The following is a 12,536-nucleotide window of genomic DNA, read 5'->3' as shown; positions in this document are numbered from 1 at the left end:
GCTGAATAAAAAGGCTGTGTTTCTATGTTTCCTGAGACTACTTTCTTCAAGCTTCAAATATCAGACTGATTTACATCGAGGTTTCCTGCATATATATATTTATATGAAAGTGAAAGTGGCTCAGTCATGTCTGACTCTTTGCAGCCCCACGGACTATACAGTCCATGGAATCCTCCAGACCAGAATACTGGAGTGGGTAACCAATTCCCTTCTCCAGTGGACCTTCCCAACCCAGGGATCAAACCCAGGTCTCCTGCATTGCAGGCAGAATTCTTCACCAGCTGAGCCACAAGGGAAACCCAAGAATACTGGAGTGGGTAGCCTATCCCTTCTCCAGCGGATCTTCCCGACTCAAGAATCAAACCGGGGTCTCCTGCGTTGCAGGCAGATTCTTTACCAACTGAGCTATCTGGGAGGCCCCATGCATATATGTGTGTGTGTGTGTGTGTGGGTATCTGGGAAACTGACCAGCAGCACTGTCAGCCCAGTACCAAAAAAGAAAAACACACAAAATGTTAAAACACACACACACGAACAGTTCTGTATGCATGCACAGACATACACAGCTCCACTTACTTGACATAATGATTTCTGGCACTTACCATGGGTGATTTATAGTATCTATGTAGTATATTAATGAAATCTGTAATTGTCAGCATTCCTGGAAGAAAGAATTACATATTAAACATAAAACTATGAAAACATTAAAGGAAAATTTCACGTGATAAGCAGACCTGAAGTATTTATTTACTAGAAAATCTTCTAAATTATACTATAATGATTACAGCACACCTTAATAAATTATTTAAAACTATTAACCTGTTAATTATCTACCCCAAACTAAGATACACAAATTTAACTGAAGTTAAAGCCACATAGTATTTAATGGAATTAATCACAGTATTTGGCAATTTACTGAGAGAAAACTTTCTGAATGTTACAAAAACATCACGAAAGACTTGCATCTGCACACAAATAATTTCGGATACTTTAAGATTAGATCAAGTGTGCCATAAGCTCTAGAGACATGGCACTTTTGGGAGCACGTGGATGGTTTTCTGAGAATCCTTCTAGAAACAACAGCTTTCTCAGGCATGATTTATGAAGGGCCCACTGTGTGCCGGACATCAGGACTACAGGGATGAAGACAAGGAGCACTCCCCCGATGAAGCTGCACCCGAGGGGAGGCGGACACAGGGAGTCGATTCCAGACCACGCAGCGCCTGCTGAGAGGGGGCAACACCCGAGTCCGCTGCGATTCCTCGGACGACACGTTGTGGAGCCTAGATCCTGTGAGCCAGCGGCGATTTTAACAGTGTGACAATGATTGAGCAAAGGCACCAACCACGTCACCATCATTTCCTCTACCGCGTCAGAAGGACGTTCACCCAGTAGGAAACGGGGGTGCCCTGCAGCGGTAACCCAGCAGAGGGCGGGCCTCAGGCCGGGGACCCCGTTCCTGGGGCTCACGGGACCGGGAGAGGCCCAGAGGAACCTTTGGAGCCAAAAAGGTGCTGGATGAAAAGAAACCCAGTACAGGTTCATAAGTGTTTTGAATTTGCTAGCAGCCCCACCTCACAGGATGTAAAAAGCAACGGTCTTTTTTCAACTTGGTAATGTGTTTACGAGACTGGATTCCAACACCTCGGGTGTTCAGATTTCTCCCCAGGCCCACACTGCTTACCTACAAAACTTTGCTTTTTACTCTCCCACAGAGGTGCTGCTCGAACACCATTGGCGACTAAGGCAAAGAAGGCCTTTTTAACCTAAGACAAGAGAAACAACACACATTTTTAGTCATACATATGCAGGGAGAAAAATACCTTCAACTAGTAGGTTGGTGCAAAAGTAATTGTGGTTTTGCAATGTTGAAATTTGCCATTTGATATTGGAATACATTCTTAAATGTGGTCACGTTATATATCACTTTAATGCTCCTTTCTTGCTTTATGTCTTTTTGCTAATGACTTAATACTTGCTGTGTATTTTTATGTTTATTTTAGACTATGGAAATGATGTTAGACAAAATGCCAGTTCGAGCAATTTCTTGAATATGTGAGTTCAAAATAGGTTGTAAAGCAGCGGAGACAACTCACAACATCAACAATGCATTTGGCCCAGGAAGTGCTGATGAACATATAGTGCAGTGTGATTCAAGAAGTTTTGCAAAGGAGACGAGAGCCCGGAAGATGAGGAGCTCGGTGGCCGGCCATCGGAAGTTGACAGTGACCCATTAGAGCAATCATCGAAGCTGATCCTCTTACAACTATGCGAGAAGTTACGAAAGAACTCAATGCTGACCATTTTGTGGTCGTTCAGCATTTGACACAAATCGGAAAGATGAAAAAACTCCGTAAGTGGGTGCCTCATGTGCTGACCAAAAATCAAAAAAATCGTTCTGAAGTGTCATCTTCTCCTGTTCAATTCAACAACGGCGAACCGTTTCTCGATCGGATTGTGATGTGTGACGAAAAGTGGACTGCATACGACAACCGGCAGCGACCAGCTCAGTGACGAAACCGAGAAGAAGCTCCAAAGCATGTCCCAAAGCCAAACTTGCACCAAAAACAGGCCACGGTCACTGTTTGCTTGGTCTGCTGCCCGCCTGGTCCACTACAGCTTTCTGAATCCCGGAGAAACCATCACATCTGAGAAGCACGCTCGGCAAAACGGTGGTGAAGAGAGGCACTGAGAGCTGCAGGGCCCGCAGCCGGCACCAGTCACCAGGAAGGGCCGGTCCTTCTCCACGACAGACTCGGACTGATGTCGCACAACCAACACCTCACAGGTTGAAGGAATCAGGCTACGGCATTTTGCCTCAAACCGCCATATTCACCTGACCTCTCACCAACTGATCACTACTTCTTCAAGCATCTCAACAACTTTTTGCAGGGAAAACGATTCTTCAATTAACAGGAGGCAGAAAATGCTTTCCTGGAGTTTGTCAAATCCGAAATCACGGGTTGTTACGCTCCATGAATAAACTTCTCACTGGCAAAAATGTGTCGATTGTAATGGTTCCTCTTTTGATTAATAAAGATGTGTTTGAGCCTAGTTATAATGATTTAAAATTCACGGACTGAAAATGCTAATTACGTCTGCACCAACCTATTAAAATATTCAACCTAATCTTACCAGTTATCTTCAACATTGAGTTTTGTAAATTTGATAAGTTAAAAATAACTGAATGTATTAACATAAGCAATATGCTTCTGTATTATATTGCAAGGTATACAGGGATTGGAGATTATTTTTTTGAAACAAACAAGGCAATTAACCTCAAAAATTTTTTTCTTGTATTTAAAGTGTCTTGAATACATATAGACTTCATATAATTAAAACCACATAAAAGAATTAAACTTCAGAGTTTAATCTCTTTTATAGGTGGTTATTAATTCATTTGAAAACACTGAAGCTGTATCAAAGTACTTGAAATGAAAATCTGTTTTTCATGCATTTAATAACAAAACATCAAGCACACCTCCTTTATTCCCCTGAGGGTGAGAAAGAGAAGGAATGAAGGACATAATATACACATACTTTTATACAGTTTTGAGATGGACACCCACCACCGTATGCCCATCGTGGGTTGGGTCTTGTTCAGAGTAGTTCACATGCAGAATTTCTCTGAGCCCCCAAAACCAACACCCTCCCAGATACCATGGCAGGGAAAGAAGGTGGTGGAGGTGCTGACAATGACCTCTAAATACAGAGAGCAAAGGGCATCTGGAAAATGGCTCAATTTTACTGATAATCTAAGAAATGAAAATTAAAGCAAATTAAAGATATCATTTAAAGCTGCTAAATAAGCCAATATTTTTAATTTACAGCACCTAACACAGGTGTGGCTGTAAAACCACTGGTGGCATCATGAATTGTTAGAATAGTTTCTGACCAACAGCTTGTATCAAGAATCACGAAAATACTGTTTGTGTACCAGTTTTTCCTCTGTCAAATTAGTTACACAAAAATTTTAGGAGTAGGATTCTTGAATTGACAATGTTCAGTGTGGCATTATTTCTACTACAGAAAACTGAAAAAAGATCTGCCTCCCGCAAGCTTGTTAAATACTGGCATACCAATGAGAAAAAAAAAGTACCAAACAGTATAAGTGCGAAGACTGTGTTGAAGTGGGGGGGAAAAAAAAGGTTTATGGCAGTGAAAATGCTGACTATAAAATTATGCATTATAATTACATAAAACATGTATTTAAACAGAAAAGCTCAAAGAGAAGCAAAAAAATTTAAACTTCTATACTAAGGAGTTGAAGCAGCGAAAGTGCATGTCTTAAAAAATTTTTTTATTCTGTGTTATATTTATCTTTATAACCAGGAAAGAAAAAGGCTCTTTTTTCATTCACTATGTTCCCCAACCCCTTGTTAACGTAACAGCGAAAAGAAATGGGAGGATTACAGGAACCGAAAGCTTCATGTCAGAGGAAGAGTAATGGGTTGGCACCAGTTTCTGCCTTTATTTATTGAACAAGAGTGACTAGTGGAGCTGCCTGGCTCATCAGAACAGGAGCCGAAGGACGGCTGGAGCTAAGGGGGACTCTCGTTGGCCGTTTCCCACACTTGTCCTGGCCGAGTCTGGCACTGTCCTCAGCACTGCAGGGACCCCATCAGCCTGCTGGACAAATGGGCAGGGGACGGGGGAGAGGAGATGAGAAGAGCCAACCCCAGGGCATGAGGGTCAAGCGGGGACTGAACGGCATCCACAAACTGGTCAGACGGTTTTCGAACCACAGCTTGTGTCAAGGGTCACAACACATTCACAGGGTGTGGAACTAAACGGCATCCAGGGGTGGTGAGTGGGGGTGAATGGTCTGTTTCTACCTGGACCATGGGAATCTGGGAATCCTTGACAGCGGGCCTAGAAAATATCATCAAAGGATACGGCGGAAAGTCACGGACACATAGATTCTGAGACACATTAAATATCTGCTTAGCTTGTTTTTCTAACTGGCTGGAGTAGGCAGGGAGTGGGGGCACTTTTAAAACCACAAACTGCTCATTGCTTTTTCTAAAATAAGAGATTTAGCACAGAAAAACCAGTATACAAATCATTCATGAGGATCATTCACGTAAGACTGAGTGACCACAGCCATTAAAGTTATGGTTTCGCCGTGGTGAAATAGCTGAAAACAACTACACAAGTTGGACAGACCGTATGCAAACCCCGATGGGAAAGCGCTGGCGGGAACCACACAGGCAGGATTCAAGGAGCCACAATTATTGAGAGAAAAGACACTGACTGAGCTCCATAATCCTTCTGGAATTTTTTCCAAAGGCATTTTTCCAATCATCTTCAAATCAGTGAATTTCAATAGAAAACTGTAATCTATCAAAAAGAGCCAAATAAAATGAGGGCAGGAAACATACAAAGAAAACCACACCCAGCATATCAGAGGTAAGATGCTAGAAATCAAAGGCAAAGAGAAAATCACACCAGAGGGAAAAAGGACATTAACCTTCAAAGAAGCAAGAAGCACAGATGGGGACACCAACAGAAGCAGGGCCTGACCCTGAAGACTCTGAAGGCGACTGTCCTTCCAGAAACAGAAAAATATCGCACTTTTCCACAATAACTTCTCTGCCTGACCTGCTACCTACAAGCTGTTAGGTGTTTGTCACTCAGTCATGTCTGATTCTTGTGACCCCATGGACTGGAGCTCGCCGGGCTCCTCTGTCCATGGAACTCTCCTGGTAAGAATGCTGGAGTGGGCAGCCTTTCCCTTCTCCAGGGGATCTTCCCGACCCAGGGATGAAACCCAGGTCTCCTGCACTGCAGGCGGATTCTTTACCAGCTGAGCCACCAGGGAAGCCAGGCGCTGAGGAAAACGCTCGGAGTGAAGCAGAGCGCCTCCGGCTGCCTTCAGGGGGAGCGCAGCCGCAGGACCAACCAGGCTGACCTCGGCTTTGCCTTGGCTCAGGTCCTCCGCCCTCTCTGAGTCCTGACATTCTCAGCCACACAAGGGGCTGACAGACAACGTTTTACTCACAAGCGCATGGTTTTTTTTTTTTGGCCCATATGCCACATGGCTTGCTGAATCTCAGTTCCCCCACCAAGGACTGAACTTGGACCTTCGGCGGTGAAAGCCTGCAGTCCTGACCACTAGGCCACCAGGGAGTTCCCGCAAGTGACTGGATGAACCAGACTTGCTCTGAAGATGCTCAGCAGTAAGAGTCAAAAAGGAAGAAAGTTTTTAATTTTCCAGTCTCTACAAACCAGACCAGAAGCAGAGAAAGATTTATTGTCTTAACTTCAGCCACACAGACATGCTGACATGTCAACCCGTCACGGAGGGTGGGGGCCACAACTCGCCCCTCCAGAGACTGGACAGAAGCCCCTGGAGTGGACAGGAGGTGCTCTCAGCCCCTGAGAGGGGGTGTGTGTTGGTGTGGCCGGTCAGCAGCCTTGCCTGTCCCTCCTCTGGCTTGGCCGCAGCTTCTGCACCATCAGGAGACCTTCTAAACCTGCTTCCTTGGCACCGCGTGTGCGGAGTCCTTTGAAACTGTACTTAGAAAGCTTCACAATTATAGAAGGCACAGGGTGTCACCAATCACCAAACGGAGACAGGATACAAGCAGATGGGCATGATCGAGTTCCAGCCTTCAGGGAAAAACGTCAGGGGCCTTGAGTACCTTTGAAAAATTTCTTTCTTTTCACCTGATGAACAATTTACTTAAACGGGTACCAATTAAAAAAATCTGTATTTTAATAGGCGTGAGGGAGAGAGTCAGAAATTGGGAGGAGAGTCAGGTGTGGAGGGAAGCCCAGGACTGGAGGCTCCGGATGCCTGGGCGTGTCTGGAAACAAGCAGGGAGATTGTTTCAAATCAGATCATAACCACATCCAACCATCAAAGGACTATTTTTTTCCGGAGAAACTGCGTCAGAAATAAAATGCACAAAGATGAACACTTGGGCGCTTCCAATGGAAAAGACAGCTGGCCCGACTCCTGAGTGAGACGCACCAGGCGGAAGCCCCATGTGAACAGCGTGCTCCTCCAGCTGAGGGTGCTCCCCGTCTAACTGTGCGCCACTCTGCACAGCCTCGAACACTGAGGCTGTACAAGTTCTAGCCTGACATCCGTCTCACTAGACGGGTGAGGAAACAGAACAAAAAGGGGATGTAATAGGAATGCTAAAGAGCAATTCAGGGCCCACGATCTCCTGGCTGAAGTTCCAGAAGAAAGGGAAGAGCAGGAAGGTGACCTCAGAAGAAACAGCACGAACACAGACGGAGTGACAGGTCAGGCTCGATGGCCCATCAGGTGCCGGCTCACGAGCAGAAAACCCCACAACCAGGCGCGAGGCACGGAATTCAGGAGCCCCAGAGATAAGGAGAAAACCCCAAAAGCGTCAGAGGGGGAAAAGAAATCACACATCCAAGACGGAGATTCAAGAAGAAAAAAGCACAACTGCTTTCTCTTCTGCAACACAGGCAGCTGGAAGTAGTGGAACAAAGCCTTCAACATTCGAAATATACATTATGGAATTCTGTACATAGTCTACAGATTGAGTGTATGGAATGTTTAACTTTTCAAGTAACTACTTTCTCATGTATCTTTTCTTGGGAAGTGTACCAATGTTTGAATCCTCCTAACCCCACTATGACTCATTTGAAAAGACCCTGATGCTGGGAAAGATTGAAGGCAGGAAAAGGGGACGACAGAGGATGAGATGCTTGGATGGCATCACCGACTCAATGGACATGAGTTTGAGTAAACTCTGGGAGTTGGTGATTGACAGGGAGGCCTGGTGTGCTGCAGTCCATGGGGTCATAAAGAGTTGGACATGACTGAGGGACTGAACTGAACTGAACCCTAATATGACCTGGCTTCCCTGGTGGCTCAGTGGTAAAAAATCCACCTGCCAATACAAGAGACATGGGTTCGATCCTTAGGTAGGGAAGATCCCTTGGTGAAGGGAATCACAACCCACTCCAGTATTCTTGCCTGGAGAATTCCATGGACAGAGGAGCCTGGCGGCCTACAGTCCATGGGGTCTCAAAGAGTTGGATAGGACTTAGCGCCTGAACAACAGCAACCCCTAGTGTGATGGAGCTGAACGGGGTTAGAGGAGGTCATCAGGGTGGGATCACTGTCCTCATGAGAAAGACTGAGAGTGGTCTTGCTCCCCAGGCAACTGTCCACAAGCCGGGAAGACAGGCCTCACCAGCTAAGAGGACCGGAAGCCAGGAGAAACGAAGCCCGCCGGTCTGCGGGCTTTTGTCACGCAGCCCTAGTGGACGGAGGCAGGAAGCTCCAGGGGAAAGTGCTCCACCAAAACAGAAGGGATAAATCAAGAGCGCAGAAAAGCCTACGTTCAGGTTATCAGGAGAGGGTGGGGGCACTGACGGCGTGAAGCTGTGAGGGTCTCGGGTGATGGTGACGACCGAGGAGGAGACGCAGAAGCAGCAGGGGTGGGTTTGTGCGGGGCTGCAAGCCTGCGGGCCCAGCTGACTGCACAGGAAATCCTACTGAGAGGTCAGACGGTGAGAAAAGCCTTAGATGATCAAAGAAAATTAAAAGCGGAAGGGTTCCGAGCTCCAGGAATAACACTGAACTGAACAAATAGGAAATATGACCACGGGATAACACGACACAGTCAGATGCGTGAAAACACCCCCTGAGACATGGTTAATTGTGGGGGGGGCGGCGGTGAGGGGAGGAAGGAAGCCAAGGTAGAAAGAAGAAAAGTGCCTGAAAATGAGCGACTCGCGCTAAGGTGGCGGTGATGCCAGGCCTGACAGCTGAACTGCTGTTTCTGGGAATACGACGAAGGGGTGAGGAGGAACAGAGGCCTTTTTGCACCACCTCTAGACGACATGACATGTAAAGCCCACTGCCTGTACTTCCTGCGAGCAGTCCGCCAGCTGTTGCGTGAGTCCCCCCAGGTCGGGTCAACCTCATATCAAGGTTCTGACCACTTAAGTCTTTTCTGGAATACCGATACGCTCTAATTCCCACGGTTCTGGATGGCGGGGACTTATTAATTAGTCCCAGGGATCATTTAGCTCATTGAGGAATCTTTCTGGATGCCGGTCATTATTTTCTCTGTCTCTCTCGGTTTCAAGTCATCTGTTAATTAGATGATGCCGCCAATGAAATCAATATTCAAGTCACTGCTCCAAACGCTGATGGGCTTAGAGGGAAAGAACCTTAAGGCATCCAACAATTTCTTGGGTAAGTCCTCCCAGAAAGTACAGCGGGCCCACCCGTGGCTTATCTGAGAAGACAACCCCAGGAGTAGGAGTGACACAGGCCTGCAGGGAAGAGGGGGGTGGGTGGTCAAGCTGGCCTGACGGGGTTGATTCCCCTTGGGGGCCTCCTGAGGACTGTCCCCCCCCCCCCAGAGCAGGAGAGGCAGGGGCGCTTACCCACCTGCTCATCCCCCGCTGGTTCCTGAGGCAGGGTGCTGCCCACTGAGGCTGCAGGAGGCAGGTTGGCTGGAGTGACAGATGGCTTGGTCCCTGAGAGGAACCCAAAATAGCCAGGCGCCTCGCTCCAGGGGACAGAGATTTCACCGATGTTCTTTTAAGGCCCACCAGTTAGCTGAGTTGCTCAGTTGTGTCCAGCTCTTTGCGACCCCATGGATTGCAGCACGCCAGGCCTCCCTGTCCATCACTAACTCCCGGAGCTTGCTCAAACTCATGTGCATTGAGTCGGTGATGCCATCCAACCATCTCATCCTCTGTCCATAACAAGCCATTAATTCGCTGAGCTGCCTAAATATGCTTCTGTATCTTATCCGTCAGGACGCTGCGCCAGGCTCTGTCAGCCCCCAGATTGGCCTTTCCTTCATGGTATTACAACAGCTACAAACAATCCAAAGAGGATACTGGGTTCCTCGCCCTGACTTTCTGGGGTCAGGCCACGACAGGTTTCTAGAGACTACTACTTTTATTAATGATTCATTCAAATACCTTACTTGGGATGGACACCGCGTGTTCCACTGTTTTTTGAGGAATCTTGTTTTGCCTCTTACCTCTGGCCTCAGGCATCAGGCCTCAGACCTGCTCACCTGGTCTCCACAATTCCTCCAGCACCACTGCACATGTTGGGGCCAGAAAGCAAACAGGCACCCTCCTACAGTCCACATCTACCCTGGACTTAGCTTCTTCTAATCACCATTTATTGCACTTCTTCCATTTTGAAGATCATTGTCCTTGATGATGAAAAAGCACAAAATGAGCTGAAACATCTCTCTTCCTCTTTACTAGCCCCTGCAGCATGAATTTTGGGAACAGGTTGAACCCTTATCTTTCTCGTTTCTAAAGTAGGCAAGTGGGGCTCATCCCGGTGTTGTTGTTCAATCCTTAAGTCGTGTCCGACTCTTTGCGACCCCAGGGACTGCAGGACACCAGGCTTCCCTGTCCTTCACCAACTCCCAGAGTTCGTTCAAACTCATGCCCATTGAGTCAGAGATGCCATCCAACCATCTCACCCTCTGTCGTCCCCTTCTCTTCCTGCCCTCAATCTTTCCCAGCATTAGGGTCTTTTCCAATGAGTCACCTCTTCACATCAGGTGGCCAGAGTACTGGAGCTTCAGCATCAGTTCTTCCAATGAATACTCAGGGTTGGTTTCCTTTAGGATGGACTGGTTTGATCTCTTTGCTCCCCAAGGGACTCTCAAGAGTCTTTTCTTCTGCACCACAGTTTGAAAGCATCAATTCTTTGGTGCTCAGCCTTCTTTATGGTCGAATTCTCACATCCATGCACGATTACTGGAAAAACCATAGCTTTGACTAGACGGATCTTTGTTGGCAAAGTGATGTCTCTGCTTTTCAATACGCTGTCTAGGTTTGTCACAGCTTTTCTTCCAAGGAACAAGCATCTTTTAATTTTGTGGCTACAGTCACTGTCCACAGTGATTTCAGAGCCCCCCAAAATAAAGTCTGTTACTGTTTCCACTTTCTCCCCATCTATTTGCCATGAAGTGATGGAGCTCGATGCCATGATCTTTATTTTTTAAGTGTTGAGTTTTAAGCCAGGCTTTTCACGCTCCTCTTTCACCCTCATCAAGAAGGACGGTTTAGAGGTCAGCATTTACCCTGTCAGTTACACAGATAACTTACATCCAATTAATGCCAATATATGTTAGCTTTCTATTCAACGACTGCTGTGGTTTCTGTGTCCTGACTGGACCCCAGTGGATCAGAAATGCACCAGGGAGGGTTTTGGGGACCGAGGGTTTGGGACTGGGCTCGTATCTTGGGGCCTGAATACAGTGCTGAGCTCTGGGTCAGTGGGGCCCAGATCCCGTGGTCCCAGGCAGGGAGCCCTGAGAGGAAACCAGGGTCCCCCGTGACTGTGGCGCCCCTGCCCCAGCCTGCAGGTGCCAGAGGAGAGCCAGAGCCAGGGATGCAGTCACTGCAGCGAAAGGAACTCGGGTTCTGGTGTGGGCAGAGTCCTGTCAGGGCTGGGGCTCACACAGGGGACTTGCGGTCACTGAGAACCACACAGGCTCTACGGCAGCCCCCAAAGAGCCCTTCCCTTGCAGCTACTGGGCTAAGATTTCCCAAATCAAACACATGGTGTTAATTCTGCAGGGGATGGAGCGTCACCACTCCAGAGGTTACCGCCTCCCCGCGTCTCAGATGTGAAAGCCTGGGCGCTGACTTGGCTCAACCCCAGAACCCAGCACAGCGACAGGGCTGGTGTCAGCACTGTCTGTTTTGGCTTGGAGGCCCAGGAACAAGTTTTCCTGGGCTGATGCCCTGCACACCTGGGGTCACTCATTCCCCAGACCACTGCAGCCACCCCCTGCCACCCCGAGACCTGTGTCAGACCCCAGCCTGCCCCAGCGAGGGGCTCACATGTGGGGACTGGGGCAAGGCTTCACCACTTCCTATCTGCAGAAACCCGGGAAGTGAGTGTGGGAACATGGGATTTGGTGGAGTTACCGGTAGTGTGGACGTGATGTCCACGGCAGCCGCTGGGAAGGCTCGAAAGCTTTCCGAGTTGACGGCCCTGAATGTAGGGCATTGCGGAATGCCGAGATGCCAGAACCCTGGTGCTCTGAGGAGGAAGAGTGAACCCACGGGCTTACGGAGATTTTGGCACGTGCGCCTGTGCGCCCAGCCCCCAGCCCACTTCCCCAGCAGGGCCCAGAGGTCACACCCTCCCCGGATCTGCGTGCTGGGACCCTCCACCCTGAGAAGCTGCGTGCTGGTGGCACTCTGCAGGGGGCGTACCCATGTGAACCTCGCTGATGCGCGTGGGTGAGGGTCCTCTGGGGGAGGACAGGGCTGCGCTGAGCTGCCAAGGACGAGGCAGCAGGCGCCCGGCTGGGGTGAGAGGGTTCTGACCCGCAGGCCCTTGGTAATGGCTGACCGGTTACAGCATCCCTGGGCACGAGGCAGATGCCTGGCTTCTGAAATGTTCCCTGATAAACACAGCCAGAAAAACTCTCAGCCCAGGGGCCGAAACCCCCCCTTAGTCATCAACGTGCGGTTCCATCCGCCCACCATTCCCAGACCCGAGTCCTGTACTCGGTCAGAGGGCAGGGTCCCCTGAGCAGGGTGCCCTA

At 48.4% G+C, this 12,536-nt stretch overlaps 1 protein-coding gene across 6 annotated transcripts in view; it reads right to left on the bottom strand.

Annotated features, from left to right (window-relative positions):
* PRKAG2 (protein kinase AMP-activated non-catalytic subunit gamma 2) overlaps nucleotides 1–12,536 on the bottom strand; it is a 295,801-nt gene that overhangs the window by 23,729 nt on the left and 259,536 nt on the right. For all 6 annotated transcript variants that reach the window (XM_070452449.1, XM_070452496.1, XM_070452556.1 and 3 more), the window contains 2 exons: nucleotides 1,685–1,766; nucleotides 603–661 (listed from right to left, as the gene is read on the bottom strand). In XM_070452449.1, coding sequence (XP_070308550.1) covers nucleotides 603–661; nucleotides 1,685–1,766 — 141 coding nt within the window. The remainder of the gene's footprint in view (nucleotides 1–602; nucleotides 662–1,684; nucleotides 1,767–12,536) is intronic.

This window comes from Odocoileus virginianus, chromosome 1 (genome assembly GCF_023699985.2).
Source record: "Odocoileus virginianus isolate 20LAN1187 ecotype Illinois chromosome 1, Ovbor_1.2, whole genome shotgun sequence".
NCBI classification, from domain to species: Eukaryota; Metazoa; Chordata; class Mammalia; order Artiodactyla; family Cervidae; genus Odocoileus; species Odocoileus virginianus.
The sequence above is the reverse complement of the archived record's forward strand: the minus strand, read 5'-3'. Positions and strand labels throughout refer to the sequence as shown.